This window comes from Notechis scutatus, chromosome 1, assembly GCF_049901735.1.
Source record: "Notechis scutatus isolate UNSWTSFEM ecotype Mainland chromosome 1, rNotScu1.2, whole genome shotgun sequence".
In the NCBI taxonomy this organism is placed as follows: domain Eukaryota; kingdom Metazoa; phylum Chordata; class Lepidosauria; order Squamata; family Elapidae; genus Notechis; species Notechis scutatus.
The window spans coordinates 214,666,061-214,683,636 of NC_142009.1; the positions used below are offsets into that span (position 1 = coordinate 214,666,061).

The following is a 17,576-nucleotide window of genomic DNA, read 5'->3' on the forward strand; positions in this document are numbered from 1 at the left end:
TTTACACTTACTGATAAGGAAAGTAAAAGCTGTTGAAATAAAAGAACTTAACATGAGATGAGAGTGGATATAGATTTGGTATGCAGAAAGTCAGCTGGCAATATAACATCTGGGATTTGAAATCCACACCTCTTCAAGTTGCCAAGGTTGAGAAACACTTGTATAGTGGTTAAAGCACCAGCTTAGAATCCAGAAGATTGAGTTCTAGTCCCACCTTTAGCACAAAGCCAGCTGGCTGATTGGTCCTCTGTCTTCTAGGAACAAAACTAGTACAAGCTACTTCTGAAAATCTTGCCAAGAAAACAGCAGGAACCTGTTCAGGCACTTGCCAGAGTCAAGTGTAACTTGAAGGGGTAATATAAGAGGCATAACTAGCTCAGGTTTATCTGCACATCAGTAAATAATCTGGTTTTCTATGTTTTCTTCAGTAGTCAATATATTTTGTCTTAAATGACTTACCTGTTTGTAACAAAGCATCCTAAACTCTCAGACTGAAAATAAACTTGAGCATGTACCCCTTCTACTCCCCACTGCCCTGCATCCCAAATCTCTTGACAGGTGACAGACTTTGGCAGTCCGCTAAGATGGAGTCCACAAATAATACAAGAATCACAAACTCAATAGAGCAGCGTGACACACATATGACTCTTCCGGTTTGTTTTGAATTCAATGTCTCTTTTATTATTTCAGTTTATTGTCAGACTCGCTAATTCAAGATCTCATTGCTGCCCGATTGGTGTTGCCAAATAGACTCACAGTCCCATTGAAAAAGAACATGAATGTGGCTCAGTTGCGGTTTCCTATTCCACGTGTAAGTCTGGGGTCAGAGTTGCGCTTTGAAGACTTGTTAGTGAGGCGCCTCGGTCAAAATATACGAAAAAGGACTCTTCTAAAGGATGAGGCTTTCTCTAACTTGTTCATTCTTCTACACACCTGCAGTGTAGTGACATTTGAAGGAGAGATTGCAAACATGCCCTATGCTTGTATTTGAATCACCACAGTGGGGAGAAAATTGTAAAGCAAAGTTTTATCTATTTGCCTTATCTAATAGTTGGTGTTTGCCTATTCATCTCTTTTCAATCTCTTTCTTTATCCAGAATATCACAAAACCTTAAAAAGTTTGAAAAAACTTCCTTTTGATTTAAAAAAAAACACCATCCTGATTTGAGGAGAATTTTTGAGCAGACAATGGCCTGGTGGAAATCAGTTCAGAATAAATGAAGCTCCGTAAATACGTAGTAGAGTTATAGCTAGTGCAGATTTATTTTGATAGATGATTTAAATTTACAAAAGATTGTAAAAGGGGGGCTTGTGTGTGTGTCCTGTCCCATTCCCCCCAATCCATTTCACCAGAGAATCATCAAAAGCAAACTAATTGGCTTCTCTCTTTATCCATAAGAGGCACAAAGAAAGATCAGAGATTGATGAAAGGCTCATAATAAAAGCTAAATGCAAAATAACAACATAGATTCTTCTAATAAATTTAAATGTTCTACTGGCAAATCTCATTTGAGTTTAACTCATTTAATTTAAGCTTCTGTGGGTTGTGGTTAGAGACATCCCCCATTTTCCTTAATGTTATGTTGATAATAGTATATGCCAGAGAAATCCTCTGGGATAAAGATTCCATGTAATATTTAACAATTGTATTTTTTCAAGGGAGTCCTAAGAGTGCATCTTTTGGAAGCCGAAAATCTTGTCCAAAAAGACAACTTCCTTGGAGCAATTAGGGGCAAATCAGACCCTTATGCTCTCCTTCGTGTTGGCCTGGTACAACTCCGGAGCAAAACAATACAAAGAGACCTGAATCCGATCTGGAATGAAACGTTTGAGGTGATACTTCTCCTTGCCTATTTAGAAACAAAGTTTTGGGGATTATTTGCAATATATCCCACCTCCTAAATCTTATGTAGCAGATTTGAGATGGTACATATCTCAGAGAGTGCAAGGGAGAAAAGGAGAAGTAAAAAACCAAATTATTATGGAAGTTGAGTCACATTACACTAGATCAGGTCCTAATGCTGAAACAGCTGGGTGGTTGTGTCTGGAGTTTTGCATATATTAGCAACAATTCTATATATGCATTCTCCAAATTAAGCCCCGCAGAATATAGGGGAAGGGTTTTTTTTCCCCCGGTAAGTGAATATAGGAGTACAAACTATCTTAATGTACTTTTGAAACTAAATGTGTTCTAAAAGAAGACTTTTTGTTTCTGTAAATAGTTTGACTAAGAAATCTAATCAAGTGATTGAGGAAACAGTATTTCAACAGGAATAGGCAACCAAATTTTTTTTAGTTATTCTGACTGCAACTCCCAGAATCCCTGAATGTCAGCTATTTTGTTTCATGTCTAAGGGCGTTGTAGTCCTAAGCATCTAAAAGTCATTAAAATATATGTCTTGTTGCCAGCAACAGACATGGATTAATTGCAAACTATTTTACAGGACCAAACAGTTTACCGGAATAATGGAAAACTAATTTACAAAAGGAAAAAAAACATTCTAAATATTGTCCACTTTGTCCTGTTGTATTTTAAAGAGAGTGAGAGAAAGGCTATTTGAAAGGCTTTTTCATGAAGCTCTCTTGAAAAAAGCGTTTCAATTAAACCAGTATAATAAATTAAAGAATATTTGAAAGAGTTCTTTGTTGCTGTTGTTTCACCAAGAAGTCTGTTTATGCATTAGTGGTTCCTTTAATATTTTTTCTTATAATGAATTGAATTCTGTTTCGAAAAGAAACATTGCTCCTTATTACACCTCACCTCAATTTAATTGATTATAAAGAACATGAAGATAAATTTTATTCTTCCACCATTTTAGGTGGAAGACTTTTAATTTAATGTCCTACCCAGAAGAACTGAAAGACTTTTTACCTTACGTAGTAGCATTTTTAAAAAAATAACTCCTAGCTGCTCTCTTTTATTACTTAATTTTTCTTTCATTCATTTCAGTTTGTTGTTCATGAGGTACCCGGCCAAGATCTAGAAGTTGATCTTTATGATGAAGATCCAGATAAAGATGATTTTTTGGGCAGGTCAGGAATACAGATTTCCTTTTTTATGTGTGCAATGTTATACTGTGTCTTTTTCTACCATGTGGCAACTTAGACCCAATGAAACTGGTATGGTCATTTCTGTGCATTCAGAAGCAGCGAACATTTCTGATTTTTGTATAACTGAATGCAGGTAGAGCAGGGGTGGGATTCAAAATTTTTAACAACCAGTTCTGTGGGCGCGGCTTAGGTGGTGGGCATGGCTTGGTGGTCTTGTGACCGGGTGGACATGGCTTGGTGGTCATGTTATTGGCAGGGTGTGGCCAACTCAATATCACTCACATTGAGGCATGCATCTCCTCGTCTGGCCTCTCATGACTGTGGGGATGCTGCAACAGTTGTAAGTGTGAAAAATGGTCATAAGTCACTTTTTTCAGTGCCATTGTAACTTTGAATGCTCACTCCACACAAGCAAAGTACCAGCAAAGGAGGGGGAAAAAACTCCAGAGAAGTTCCTGAGACAGGAAGTCTAGTCCTGCCAAGAATATAATAAGGGTTAACGGAGAGGCAGTTTCTGTAAGCAACACCAGAATGTTTCCTTCCTGCCTTCCTTACAGGATTAGGCCAGTCATTTCTTCTAACAACTGGTTCTCCGAACTGCTTAGAATGTTAACAACCGGTTCTAGCAAATAGGTGCGAACTGGTAGAATCCCACCCCTGAGGTAGAGTATTGCATGTCTGAATGATCCTGCTTCAAAAAAAGTCATCATAAAGAAGTATAATGTTGGGGATGAATTAGTTCCAGCTCATCTTTTGATTTGCTGACCTTTAAGAAAAAGCACAACTTTTGATATAAAAAGGATCTATTCCTCCAATATGTGTTGTACAATCGCAAGAAGAATTATACATTTTATTTTTTAATGTACATATTGCATATTGAAGTTGAGCCTAAACAGTACTTTTTCATGTAACATTCTGCTCTAGAAAAAAGTCACTAAAATATCCGTTGGTTCTGGGTGTTTGTCACCCCAGATTGTTTTATTAGTAAATACGGCACATGCCTGTCTATCATCATAACCTGCATGCACATAGCTGATTTTAACTAAGCCAGTCATTGCCAGACATGAAGAATAGGGACCACATACTAAGTTCCAGTTAAGATGATTTATGGTCTGTACCAGCGGTGGGATTCAAATATTTTTGCCACCGGTTCGGTGGGCGTGGCTTGGTGTGTGTGCTTTGTGTGCACGCATGCGCCAAATGCGCACTTTGCGCAGGCGCAGAGACATTTGCGCAGGCACAGAGGCATTCTAACTCGCCTCCTGCAAGCCTGCACAATCCCGGTCGCTTCAGAAGCTGCCGTGCAGCATTCTCCTGTGCCGCGCAAAGCAGCTGCGCTTCAAATTTAGCAGATAAAAGTGAGTATGGGAACCCAGTGGGCAGATGGGCCCAACAGCAGAGTGGCGGAGACAACTGGTTCAGTCTTCGCTGCTCATTGCTCCTACCGGCTCTCTAGAACCGGGCCGAACCAGTCGAATACCACCACTGGTCTATACCTATACACAAAAATCAAGTCAACTAACAGTCAGCACTAAATTGGTGCTACATAAGAGTTAACAGAATTAAAGGGGAGTCTGGGCTTGGATTGCTTGTGGGAATGTAATGAATCAGGATTGCTTTGTTTCTTAATTCCACCACTAGGCTGTGCCTCTTCTTCTCCTAGAGTCATAGATTTTGTAGTGGTTCTTTCCATTACAATGGAAGAATCTCTTCTCTTATTAAATATAAATCCCAACGAACCAGAACCTCGCTCAGTTTGAATTATTCATGGACTGGTCTATGGTTTTAAAGACTTCTAATATAGAATATCAAATAAACATACCCGTATTTTTCACACTATAAGATGCACTTCCCCCCCCCCAAAAAAAAACTGGGTGGAAATGTCTGTGCATCTTATAGAGGTGGTGGGGGGGAGGAGGTTGATGCAGCAGTGGCATACCTGGAATACCGCCGATCACCTCTTCTAGGCTGTGGGGATTGCCGCCACCTATCGCCACCTATCGCCACCTATCACCTCTATTGCTGCTGCCCGTTTGCCGCTGCCAGTTACCACCACCAATCACTGCTGCCTGTTCAACGCCATCAATTGGCAGTGAATGAGTAGTGGTGATCGGTGGCAACCAATGGGCGGCAGCAAACGGCAGGGGCAAATAGGCGACGATAGGTGGTGATAGACAGCGGCAGCAATCCCCACTGCTTAAAACAGTTGATCGGTGATATTCCCAATCACCAATCAGCTGCTTGGCAGCAAAGGTTCCAGTGTTCCCCGTTGGCAGCAGCTCAGCTCATTTGACCGATGGTGGACGCAATGGAGCAGAGCCCTGACAAGCCATGTGCTGGGGCTGTGATAACGTGCTGAAGCTGACCAGGCTGTTTGCTGTTTGCTGCAAGGATGCTAGCCAGATGAATACCAGATAGATGCTGGGAGGCAGAGGCAGATTTTTTTTCCTCCTCTAAAACAGAGGTGGTATTCAGCAGGTTCTGACCAGTTCTGGGGAATCGGTAGCAGAAATTTTGAGTAGTTTGGAGAACCAGCAAATACCACCTCTGACTGGAGATTTTACAGTATCCTTCCCCTGCCACGCCCACCAAGCCACGCCCACAGAACCGGTAGTAAAAAAAATTAATCCCACCACTGCTCTAAAGCTAATGTGTGTCTTATAGTATGGAGCGTCTTATAGTGCAAAAAATACAGTATATAGCATTACTAGGTTTTGTAAGTGAAGAAACCACTCTAGTCTCAGAGAACTCCATGTTTTTCTGGCCTAGGCATATTGCATCAATTGAAGAGGAACAATGTTGGTTATTATTTGTATACAGAGAGCTTATTTTTTTATAACCTTTACTGTTGAACTAGGCTCAGGGTCAAATAATTTCCTTGAGAGCATTAAGTTATTAGAATCTACAAATTTCTTTTGAAATTTGTTCACAGATTGGAAGCCAGAGTATTTCATGAAACTCCGGGAGGCACTATAATTAAAAAAAAAATCACAGTTCAGTATAAGGCGCTATAAGTCTCCATAGCAGCATATAATAGCTATTCATTATGAAAACAAATACGGCTATCCCAAGGGATTTCCTTTGTGTGATTTCTTTTATTTTTTCACAGCTTGGTTATAAACCTTGTAGATGTGATGAAAGACAAAATTGTTGACGAGGTAAGTTTGATTTTGGCTTAACATGTGTCACGGTAGTTTTTAAAAGGTGTGCCATATTTTATGAGTGGCTTATCAGCTATAAAAACATAGGGTTTTACCAAATGTTAATGCTAAGTAGGACTGTTTTTTTTTTTTTGAGGCATGTGAGTTCTCATTGCTGTTATGAGAAATTAAAAATGTTTGTATAGGCTGTGAAATAGGAGAGATTTTTTTTTTGCAGAGTCTTATAATATCTCCACAGATTATTAGTTTTGTGGCAGCATTGGTTTTCAAGGGAAATTGCATTATACTGAAGTTTGTGGCACCACAAGTACCATATATATGTGTACAAGTATACAGATCAAATGGTGCAAGAATCATTGCACCATCAAGTAAATGAGTACACATGTAGTACAATGATTACTGATCTTATTTTGCTTCTTGAGAGACTAAATGGATCAATTGGACACTTAACATTTTGAGAGTATTTAAACGGAGAAGCAATTTGCTTTTGAGTAGAACATGGAAAGGGCCCAGATAGGTTGAACCTGTCAGCTCTTTGGAGTAGATCAGATCAGAACACAGACTCCATAGGAATTCTAGAACTATTCTTTATTGAGACAGGATACATACAATACAGGTAGTACTTGACTTACAACTGGTTGCTTAGCAACCATTTGAAGTTCTGGCTTCCAGCAAAAATGAACATTACAGACAAGTTTGCTTAATGACCATGGTGCTTTACAACTGCAGCATTTGCTTTACAACTAAAGTGTTTGCTTTACAACCTGCCATATTTACTAAACACTACCACAGAAAAGGACATAAAATTGGGCAGAGTCATGTGTTGATCTGCTTAATAACCGGCACAGCTTACAACCATAATTCCAGCCTCAATTATGGGAGTAAATCAAGGATTATTTGTAACAGAATCTTATAGGCCTGATTGTACTTTATTGCTCTTCCCTCTTATGTCCCATTGAATCAGGAGAAGCCTTTCTATATCCCATCTTGTTTCCTAGAACCTAAGGAATGTGTTTCAGCCCCTTCTTGCCCATTTCCTTTAAGATCCCCAATTCTTAATGGCAGCTGACTTGGTTTTCAGGGTAAATTAAACAGCATTGCAGGTTTTTGGGGTGAGCTGCAAACTGAGAAAACATTGTGTTGCGGGGGAGGGGACGTTGAAACAAGCCCCTTTCATATAGTTGCCAGTTATATTGATGTGTCTAAAACATTGGCAGGACTCAAACTTGAGCAAAAGTTTCTAAAAAGGGTGGAGGACCATCTTTTCCTTTTGCAGCATGAAAATAATCTATTTGGCTACTGTCATTTATTGTAAATTAAATTCCATCTATTTTTCAAATTAGTGCTGATTGTGCCTCAGCAGTCATGGCTTTTCCTTTTTGAGGGAACAAATAGTTAAAAAGAAACTGGCTTTAAGATGTATCATCTCAAAGCAGATAAAACATCAAGATAAACGAGTTCCTCAATTTCTCCTTGAATATAGATCAACTTAAAGATGCAATTAATGCGTATTTCTGGCACTGATGTGATTTCTTTCTTTTTGTGAAGTGGTTTCCCTTGAGCAAGATAACAAGTGGGCATGTCCACTTAAAGCTCGAGTGGTTTTCTCTGGTCACCAATCAAGAGAAACTTAGTGAGGTGAGTGCTTTGTGGGACTTGAGAAGAAATATATGCTGCAAAACAACTGAAAGAATTCAGAACAAAGAAATAGCCCAGTGTGTCTGCCATCTTGTGTAATTTCTTCTGAGAGCTGTATTTAAAGCATCACTAGAGCAAATACAGTTGCATTGATTGGGCAAGGATTGCATGCATCTCTATGGAGTTGGGGTAATATCACACCATTGGGTAATGTTTGTAGTATCCTCTGGTTATTAGGGGATGGAGGAGGGCCTTGAAATATTTGTAGTGTTCGCATTTATATATTAATTTTTTGTGGAATTATTTGTTTTTAGGGTAAGAATGGTCTTTCCACTGGAATGCTTATCGTGTATTTGGACAGTGCTTTAAACCTTCCTGTAAGTAAACCAAATAAATAACATTTCCACATATTCTCTGGCAACGCAAGCTTAAATGTTTACATGTTTAGTATGCTTGCTATTTGTACAAGATGTGGTTTGCAGTGACAAAGCACATCTATATAACTGACATAGATTTGATACCTTGCCTAGCCAAAATTGGATATAATGCATGACATATATGCCTATATGTTGTTGGAAGTTGGAAACAAAGTTTAAAAAAACAAAGCAGACAATTAACAGTATCTGATTAGCAAGTCAAGGGAGATGAAAAAGACTGCAAAATATTATGAAGTGAACTGATTATATGATTTCTAAGATTTATATGTTTTTCAGTGGTTCCCCCAGATGTTTATCACTCCCTGTATAAAATGACCATGCTACCTGGGACTGCTATTAGTTGTATTTCAGCAACTTCAAGAAAGTCACACGTCTTGGATCTCCCAAGTTATTGGCATCAACTACTTGCTATTTTCAATAATCCAGAAGTTTAGCTTTCTTTCATTGGTAGAAAGACTTTTTCCCTACTAGATGCTTATCCATGCTAGTTTTTTCTAGCTGTCTTCTAAGATTCTCATTTCTGGCAACATCAGTACGCTTTTCATTCCTGATTAGTATTAGCCTGTCTTGGATTGTCCTTCAATTGATTTACTAATTTTGAAAACATATTAAGTTGAAAAAGGTGAAAATAAACTAAAAGCAACAGACACTAGAACAGGACCATAAAAATGCAAAGCCAATCAACCCACGTAAAACAGATCAGATAGAAAATAGTCCTACAAAAATCCTTCTGGGGGAAACAGTCCGCCACTGTCATGTCATTTAATTTTCTGAAACTTCTTTTTCATTCAAAATCCTTTCCTAATGTAGAAAAATCAATTGGAATATTCCAACGGTGAACATGGAACAAAGAAATACAGAAAAGACAGATATCTCAAGGTAAATTTCTCTGATTTCTGAGTTGGTAATGAACTAAATACATTAAGGATTTGATAAATACTAGAATTTTTTTTTTTAAAAAAAGGCTACAAAGTGCAAAAATGACCAAAGTCACACTCAATGCCAAGAATTGTGCAAAGTGGGAATACAAGAGTTATAATGGATATACTGTTTGGTACAGTATCAGGCAAAGATTCCAGTTCTGAGACCAGCCAACACACTGGCTGAAAAATCTAATCTCAGCAACTAGCTAGGCCAGGTTAGGAGCATCCATCTGAACAGATGACCTACTTTCCTGCCATCATTGGTTAAGTGGAGGCTAATTCTCAACCCAGTTAAATTGGGTAGAGCTGTCAATCTGCTTGCCTTCCTGCTTTGACCTTGAGCTAGATGGTCAAAAGGGGCAAGTTGACCTCAGTTGCACCATAAATAGACTGGAGATTGGCCCAGCCTTTCCATTTCATACTACATATTTGAAATAAATGTAGTAAAGCACAGAGCATGTAGAAACAATGTTGAAACAAAGATTAGGCAATCTTTATTTACTTACTTGCATTCCTGCCTCCATTACTTTTATAAATAACTCAAGGCAGCAAACAAATCCAACATATATATGGGGTTGCCAAGAATAAATGCTGAATAACACGTAAATACTAAATTCTGACTCATGTTTAGGCTTCTAACCCTTCTTCCAATCTTTTTAAAACAATTGAGTAAATGTTATTTCTCTCTTTTAGTTCTCTTGTGAATGTTATCCTGTTATTAATACAGTCTTTTATTTCAAAATTGTAAAACACGACAGAAGATAGAAAGAGAACCTTCTTCCTTTGTCCTGCTCACAGTGGGCAACAAAACTCACAAAAGCAAGGTAATAGACATCAACTTCTTTTTCATAAGGTAAAATAGAGTTTGAGGTAACTAAATTCTGAAAAATTGTTTCAAAAATATCCAAAACACTTTTTTAAGATAAAAGAAAGGTTGGGGAACCCGAACAGCCCAATAGTCTAAGTAGCATGACCAAAACTGAGGAATACTGCAGGATGGAGATTTCCAAAGTTCAGGGCAACAGAAAACAACCCTTGATGCGTATCACTGTTTGGCCCATTATGGAGTATAGTAGTATCTAGTCCTCACATGCTGAAGATAGAGTATTGTTTTAACCAATATCTCCATGTTGGGATCATTTTTTAATCATGAAAAGCAAGAAAGATACTTCATAAATAAATAAAGTAACCCTTCTGCTCTGTTGCAAGTAATTTTGCAAGAAGAGATTGAATGAAGCCCTGAGAAACATACTGCTAGCATGGATTAAAGGAGTACACTTGCTATGGTTTTTTTTTAAGCTCAATGTTTTCCAAATGGTGGAGCAAGGTGACATCTTGAGAGGTTTCTCCTTTGAACACAGATTACCAGACAATTGAATGCCTGAGGCTGCTTGACTGCATTTACATCTGCTGAGAAGTTTTGAAAAAGACCCTTCAAAAGTGCTCAGAGGATGCAAATGCAGCCACACAGCCTCAAAGGTCCTATTTAAAGCCCAAATATTTTTACTGATGTGAAAAGTAATAAAGAGAAGAGGGAGGAACTTGGTATTTGTTGAATCAAATACCGAATATATGAGCTGTAAAGAACCTGAATATAATGCCACTGCGCTGTATCAATACTACTGGATCTTACTCGGCAAATATTTGATCACCTTTCCCACAAGCGTGGTATTCATCTATAAAGAGATGTGGTACACTTGTCTCAATGGTGCTTTTTTTCAAACAGCAACTGGACTGTTTTTTTTTCTTTGAGGAAGAAAAAGACCTTTTTGCTTCTCGTCCAAGAAGCTTTATCAGTTCTTGGTAGGATGGTGGGGGTGATGGAAGGATTAGTTCTGACAGGGTGTGGAGGGGGGTTTGTTGGAAAGATCATATTTCTTTGCAGTCATCTGGTCGTTAGCATTCTCCCTGAGAGCTCTTGAAGCCACTTGAGGAAGAGTACTAATGACCTGATGACTGCAAAGAAATATTGATAAAAATAGGAACCTCCCATCCTGTCAGAACTAATCCTTCAATTGGCCCCACCATCCTGCCAGGACCGATGAAGCTTCTTGGATGAGAAGCAAAATGCCATTGTCTTGTTCTTCCTCAATGAAAAACAGTCCACTTTCCATTTGAAAAAAAAAGCACCCTTTGAGACAATTTATGACCTGGATGACTGAGAATGCTTTCCTTGAGCTCCATTTTGAGAGCTGCTGGTACATCCAAGCACTAATGAATCCCTCCTTACTGAGGTCCTTGATTTTCCCCAGGAGACATTATGTTGAGATGGTAGACGGATCTGTGCCCCTATGCAGGAACAAGGTGATTGAAAATGCTGTCTTGATTGTATGCTGGGAGTAGATTATAACCAGTCTGTCAAAACCTGAGCTGTTCTTTGGAAAGAGCTTTTGATGTAGCGAATTATCATTCCTAAAGGGATGGAAAGGAGACACCCTATTACTCCACTTTAAATTTAGGATTAATTGATCTGGTCTCAGGATCAACTGTGGCCTTGTTAATGGTTCATTTAAAACCTCTGCATGAGGAGCTAAATTCTTCCTGTTCCCTCAGGGTCAAAGTAAGTCACCTTGCTCAGAGCGTCCATTGCAGAAGGACTACTCAATTGTCAGATTTCAGTATGAATATATATATAATACAGGTAGTCCTCAACTCACAACCACAATTGACTAAACGAAACTAAGCAAAACATTATTATGTGAGTTTTGCCCCATTTTATTATCTTTCATGCCACAATTATTAGGTGAATCACAGCAGTTGTTAAGTTAATAAACACAGTTGTGAGGTAAATCTGGCCTCCCCGTTGACTTTGGTTGTCAGAAGGTCATTAAAGAGGATCACATCATCTCTGGGACATTGCAACTGTCAAAAATATGAGTCAGAACTTTGATCACGTGACCATGAAGATGCTGCAACGATCGTAAGTGGTCATAAGTCATAAGTAGTTTTTTTCAGTGCCGTTGTAACTTCAAATGGTCACTAAACAAACTGTTGTAAGTCAAACACTTCCTGTATTCTATTGCAGAACTGCTGGATTAGTGATGGCTAACCTTTTTCTCGTCATGTATATGCATGTGTGTGCCCAAAGTGTGCACATGTACGTGCCTGCACCCATAATACAATGCATGCATGACCCCCCCGTCACCTGCGCATGCGTGCATGATCCCCCTGTGCACGCCCTGCCCCCCATGCATGCGCGGCAAATACCTGACAATCAACTGGGTGGGGGGGTGCGCGTACATGCGCAGTGGGTCTGTTCCAGGCGACTTCTCACATGCCAGCAGAAATGGTTCTGTGTGCCACTTCTGGCATGCGTACCATAGGTTCGCCATCACGGTGCTAGATAGAAAACAATTATTTGAAAAGCTCTGGTGAAAGAAAATGAACTGGCAGTCAGGGTGATTGATACATAAACCTTGAATCATGTCTCCTTTCGGTAATACAAATGGTGGCCTTCCAGATCTTGTTGAACTGCAATTCCCAGCATTCCTCCATATAGGCCGTGCTAGCAAAGACTCATAGAATTGTAGTTCAGTAAACCTTGGAAACCAAATGTTCCATCCTGCTAGAGAACATCTCTGTACACTTTGAACCAGGTCCCATTGAAGCCAGGGAAACTGAGCTGATTTGAATGCAGAATGGAGCAATTCTAATCCATTTCTAATTAGATGTATGCCTTTATGAACTGGATTGCAGTCTAAACCTCTTTGATGTAAGGTCCAAATGTCAATTCTGGTTTCTTTTTCCACAGACTTGTAATTTCACTAAAGATCCTGCATGGAGGCAGGCCTTCACTTTCTTTCTTCATGGTGCTCCATCTCAGTCTCTTCATTTGGAGGTAAGTTTGTTTTCTTCTCTCCCTAATAATATTGGAGAACTGGGATTTATAAATATTACACTCATGTCCATCACTTGCAGTTATAGCAAGAGAGAAGGAGACTGCTGGGCTTTAGGGTGGATTTTTTTTTCCTGTATCTGACCAAAATTCAAAATATTGCTTAGTGTGTCTGGCAGCACCAGTGAATCTCAAAAGAACTGCTTCCAATGGATTGATTGGTTGACTGGTTATGTATTTATTTAATCTATGGGGATCAGTGCCCAGTAGAAAAAACGTTTACTGATTAATCATTTGTAGTGAAGTATTAAAAGATATACCTTAGTAACCCTATGACTGATTTGACAGGATATTCCAAAATATGGACATTTTTATTTATTTATTTTATTTGTCAAGCAAGTATTAGATAACAGGTATAAGTATAAGCATGGTTATGAATTGATGAAATGGATACGAATAAAAAGAAACAATAGGACAGGGACGGTAGGCACGTTGGTGCACTTATGCACATTCATTTGTCCATTTTGTCTCCTCTTATTGGTTTTTTTTTGTCTTGTTTTTGAAAAATATGCATTTATGATGTTTGGAAATGTTTTTAATGAGTACATTTCCAGCCACTAAGACAGAGACACCCACACCATATTCTGCAGCAGCAGTCCCAACCTTCCTGGTACCAGGGACAGGTTTTGTGGGAAACAATTTTTCCACGGACTGGGAAGGAGATAGTTTCACTCACAACCTAGATCCCACACATGTACACATGAAGCTTCATTTGCTTGCCCGCTGCTTGCACAACCCAGTTTCTAACAGGCCATGGACCGGTACCAGATAGGGACCCCTACTCTACAGGACCTATTGCAAATCTGGCTCACCTATGAAAACATCAGTCAATTTTACAAATAGCCCACACTTCTATGTATTATCAAATACAGAATTGGAATTACTTTTGTGAAAATGTAAGTTGCAGCCTTGATTTGCAGCATATAAAGTACCACGTTGCACTATGGCCCACCCCTGTCTTATTTGGGGAATATTAATTAGTCTTGTTTTTGAAGCTTTTCTTCCAGTGCCTTATATTGACCGAATGAGCTGTTAAGTTAGCTTTGAATTCTTTGATAGGTTTCTAGCAGCTCAGATATAATTGATTCTACCCTTATTATTAGAGCATTCCTACCACAACCATTAGCTTTTCTTCATCCATTATGAAAGTTAATGTAGTCATTTCCCATAAAGAGGTTTAAATGGTCCCATTAATTGGTGAATTTCCTTTCAATATATCTTGTCTCAGTGCTCCCCTGCGAAATGAAGAAATTGCTGCTGGTTCGCATAATGGCAGTGTACATAATCTGAAAAGGGAAGGTTTAAATCACTGCCAAGAGTCACTTGTCTTGCTCATTTATACTGCCTCCGTTTTCCTTGTTCTAGATCAAAGATAAAGAGAAGGAGAATGCCCTTGGGACTTTGGTGATTTCTCTTGCTCGCTTATTAAAGAACCCTGAGATGACACTTGAACAAAATTTTCAACTGGATCATTCTGGTGTGGACAGTTCTATTAAGCTGAAAATTGTGCTGAGAGTAAGCTTAGCTTTCTTCTATTTGCTTTTCTCCCGCTCCTCACCCTATTGTAATTCTTCCTGTTCTTGTGGGAAATTTTTCTGTGTGTCCATGAAATTAATATTTTTTCTTATGAAATAAGAGATGGTGGTGGCCTTATCATCTGATTTAATATACTAATAATTTGACTAGATATTTCTCCTAAGTATAATGAGTCTTGGAGAATATAATGAAACCAAAGTTACGTCATATATCCATGTATTATCCATGCCAAATGGATTATGAATTTTAATGCTTCAAAGGTATCTCTTGATCTTGCCTCTTTATATAAATGTAACACTATATAGGTGGAGTATTTGTTCACAACTAGGATCACATGTTAGCGGTTGGTAGTACTTCCCTGGGTCCAATAGAACACTTTCCATCTGAAGTTATTTCAGTAACTGATATTAGTTTTACAAGCAAGCAGTAATTCTGAATAAATCTATAGTAATTTTTATTGAAAGCAGATTTTTTCTGAACCTTGGCTTAATTAGAGATTGATGCAATTGCTGCATGAATTCCTACATGCAAGAATGTTTGTACACTAAATGTACGTTGGGGACTTTGATTTATATGTTAGGGTTTACCATGAGCAAGGTAGGCTAAACTACTGCATGACCTAGAGAGCTCTATTTTCTTATAAAGTGCAAGGTTTGAACGTTTATTGGTGTTTGCATTCCTTCCAAGGATGTCATTCCTTTCTATTGCTAATAAATACATATTAATTCTATAAATAAATGGACTGGTTTGAGAAGTAGAAAAAATTAAAGGAACACTTGAGCTTCCTACATCCTCACCCCATTAATATTTTAAAGACTAAATTACTGCATGTCTGAAATTATAACCCTAAAAGGGCACCCTAAATCTACTGACATCCAGAGCCCATAAAGATGATCATTAGGGCCATCTTAGTGATAAAGCAGAATAGTTGGCTGCAGAGCTTCTAAGATGTTTGTGGGAAACAGTTTTTTTTAAACCAGGTGAATGATTAATTTAAAAAAATGAATTTCTTCTCTTGACTACATATATACTCCCACATTGCTATATTTTAAAATGGAAATTTTTCTTTTCCAAAAGATGGATTTTGGATTTTGAAAAAAACAGCTAGGTAGTTTAGGAACAGAAATCTCATGGATTTTCAAAAGAATAATCTTAGGTGGATATGTGATACATAACATTTCCAACATATGATTTGCATAATTTCCCAAGTGAGCAATTAAGTGGAAATTGGTTTGAAGCCAACAACACATACACACCTGGGTTCAAATTGTTTCTGGGTTTATTTGTATGCTACAAATTATACAACAGTTTACATTTATCTTGCTTTCATTCTTAATAAAACAATTCCTGTTGTTGCTAATAAAATTCATAAATGGGAAGGATTCTGGCAACAACAGTTTCTACCGAAGTAGAAGAGTTCCTTGTATCAATACTGAATCAAGGCAAAATTCTCTGTAAAAATATCTGATGAAATAATTAAGTATGACATCCTTTGCAAGCAAATATCTGCCTGAAGACTTATTTACTGTAAGCATAGATATTCCACTAAAATAATTTAAAAAACCAATGAAAAGCTATGTAAATAGTATATAAGATTAAACAGTAATGGTGTGCTATGTAGACAACTGTAGCCTTTGTACAAGTGCAGCAGTGAGAGTGAATGACAAGAATGTTAAGCTGTAAACACAACATATGCTACAGTATATTTTAGAGTTGCATGTTGGACATAGGAATCCTGTGATTTTTCAGTCATTGTGTTCACTGGAGAGGTGATACCTCCACTTTTCCAGAATCAGCAGCTAAAGGCCTTCCACTTCTTAGCTAAATTGACCAGGATGTGATTAGACAAAATTCTGCCTTTAGACAAGGATGTGCAGTTTTTTCAGGCTGAAAAATCTTGGTCCTTGGTTTTCTGGGCTGGTTTAAACAGTGGATATTTGTTATGTTTGGGTGTCCCGTTGCTATTTTATGTTGTTTATACTTTAGCTTATTGTTTTTAATTTTGTTTTTAATTGTTAGCCACCCAAAGTCATGCATTTCAGATGGGTGACAATACTGAATAAGTGAATGAATGAATGAGGTCCATAATGCAATATATTCATTAGGCCAAGTCACAAACTACATGTTATTTATAATTGACACAATTGCTTCCTATATATTTAGTAATTCTTGCATTTTCTCACACTCAGCATTAACAATTTGGTAGCAGTTTTGAAGGGGTTCTAATTGTGTCTGGTTTGTTTAAATGAACAATATGATCGTGCCTAGCTTCCTTTGTCTGCCTTAGGCCCTGCACATAGAGGTACCTGATTCAGAAAACACCAATAATGGGGCTAATGCCTTCAAACCAGTTCCTGCTTCAGCCCCGGAACAGAATGAGGACCAAAACAAGGCACAGCTGCCACCACCACCTCCTCCTCCTCCACCACCACCACCACCACCGCCACCAGTAGAACTGCCCAAGGCAGTCCAAGGGAACAAAGAATCTGATGTTCCTGAATGCAAAAATGACAACGTGGACAGTAATGCTAAACCTAATGGAAATGAGAAATTGTCAGAGCCCATTGTCATAGAAGCAGTTGCTGGAATCAATGAGCAAGGAGTTACAGGTGGATTGAACCCCAAGTTCTTGACACTTCCAGAGACCACTCGAGTGCCCCCAACATTGCCAGCTCTGCAGAGACTCCAGGTTGCCCCCAGCCTTGCCTCTCTAGGCACGGAAGCCTCTTCAATCATGGATATAACTTGCAGCAATCTGAACCTCAATAAGTAAGTCAGTCTGGGTATTTTATTTCACAATTGTATTTGGTAATACAAAACTGACCTACCTAGCCCAAGTACTTACTTCACTCTTTCCTTAATCATTTATAGTATTGAAAATAGGTAGGGTGAACTCCATGTTTGTGGTTAAATTGTAGATGTGCATTATAGAAAA

The 17,576-nt window shown here is 38.5% G+C and overlaps 1 protein-coding gene across 2 annotated transcripts in view; it reads left to right on the forward strand.

The window, feature by feature from the left end:
• The window catches only part of ESYT3 (extended synaptotagmin 3), a 48,081-nt gene that overhangs the window by 24,662 nt on the left and 5,843 nt on the right, over positions 1–17,576 (forward strand). For both annotated transcript variants that reach the window (XR_015746558.1, XM_026665415.2), the window contains exons 8-18: positions 691–811; positions 1,660–1,833; positions 2,951–3,033; positions 6,161–6,209; positions 7,761–7,850; positions 8,165–8,227; positions 9,098–9,166; positions 9,969–10,034; positions 12,962–13,048; positions 14,471–14,620; positions 16,929–17,410. Coding sequence is in view for 1 of the 2 variants with exons in the window: in XM_026665415.2 (XP_026521200.2) it covers positions 691–811; positions 1,660–1,833; positions 2,951–3,033; positions 6,161–6,209; positions 7,761–7,850; positions 8,165–8,227; positions 9,098–9,166; positions 9,969–10,034; positions 12,962–13,048; positions 14,471–14,620; positions 16,929–17,410 (1,434 nt within the window). In the remaining variant the exon portion in view is untranslated. The remainder of the gene's footprint in view (positions 1–690; positions 812–1,659; positions 1,834–2,950; positions 3,034–6,160; positions 6,210–7,760; positions 7,851–8,164; positions 8,228–9,097; positions 9,167–9,968; positions 10,035–12,961; positions 13,049–14,470; positions 14,621–16,928; positions 17,411–17,576) is intronic.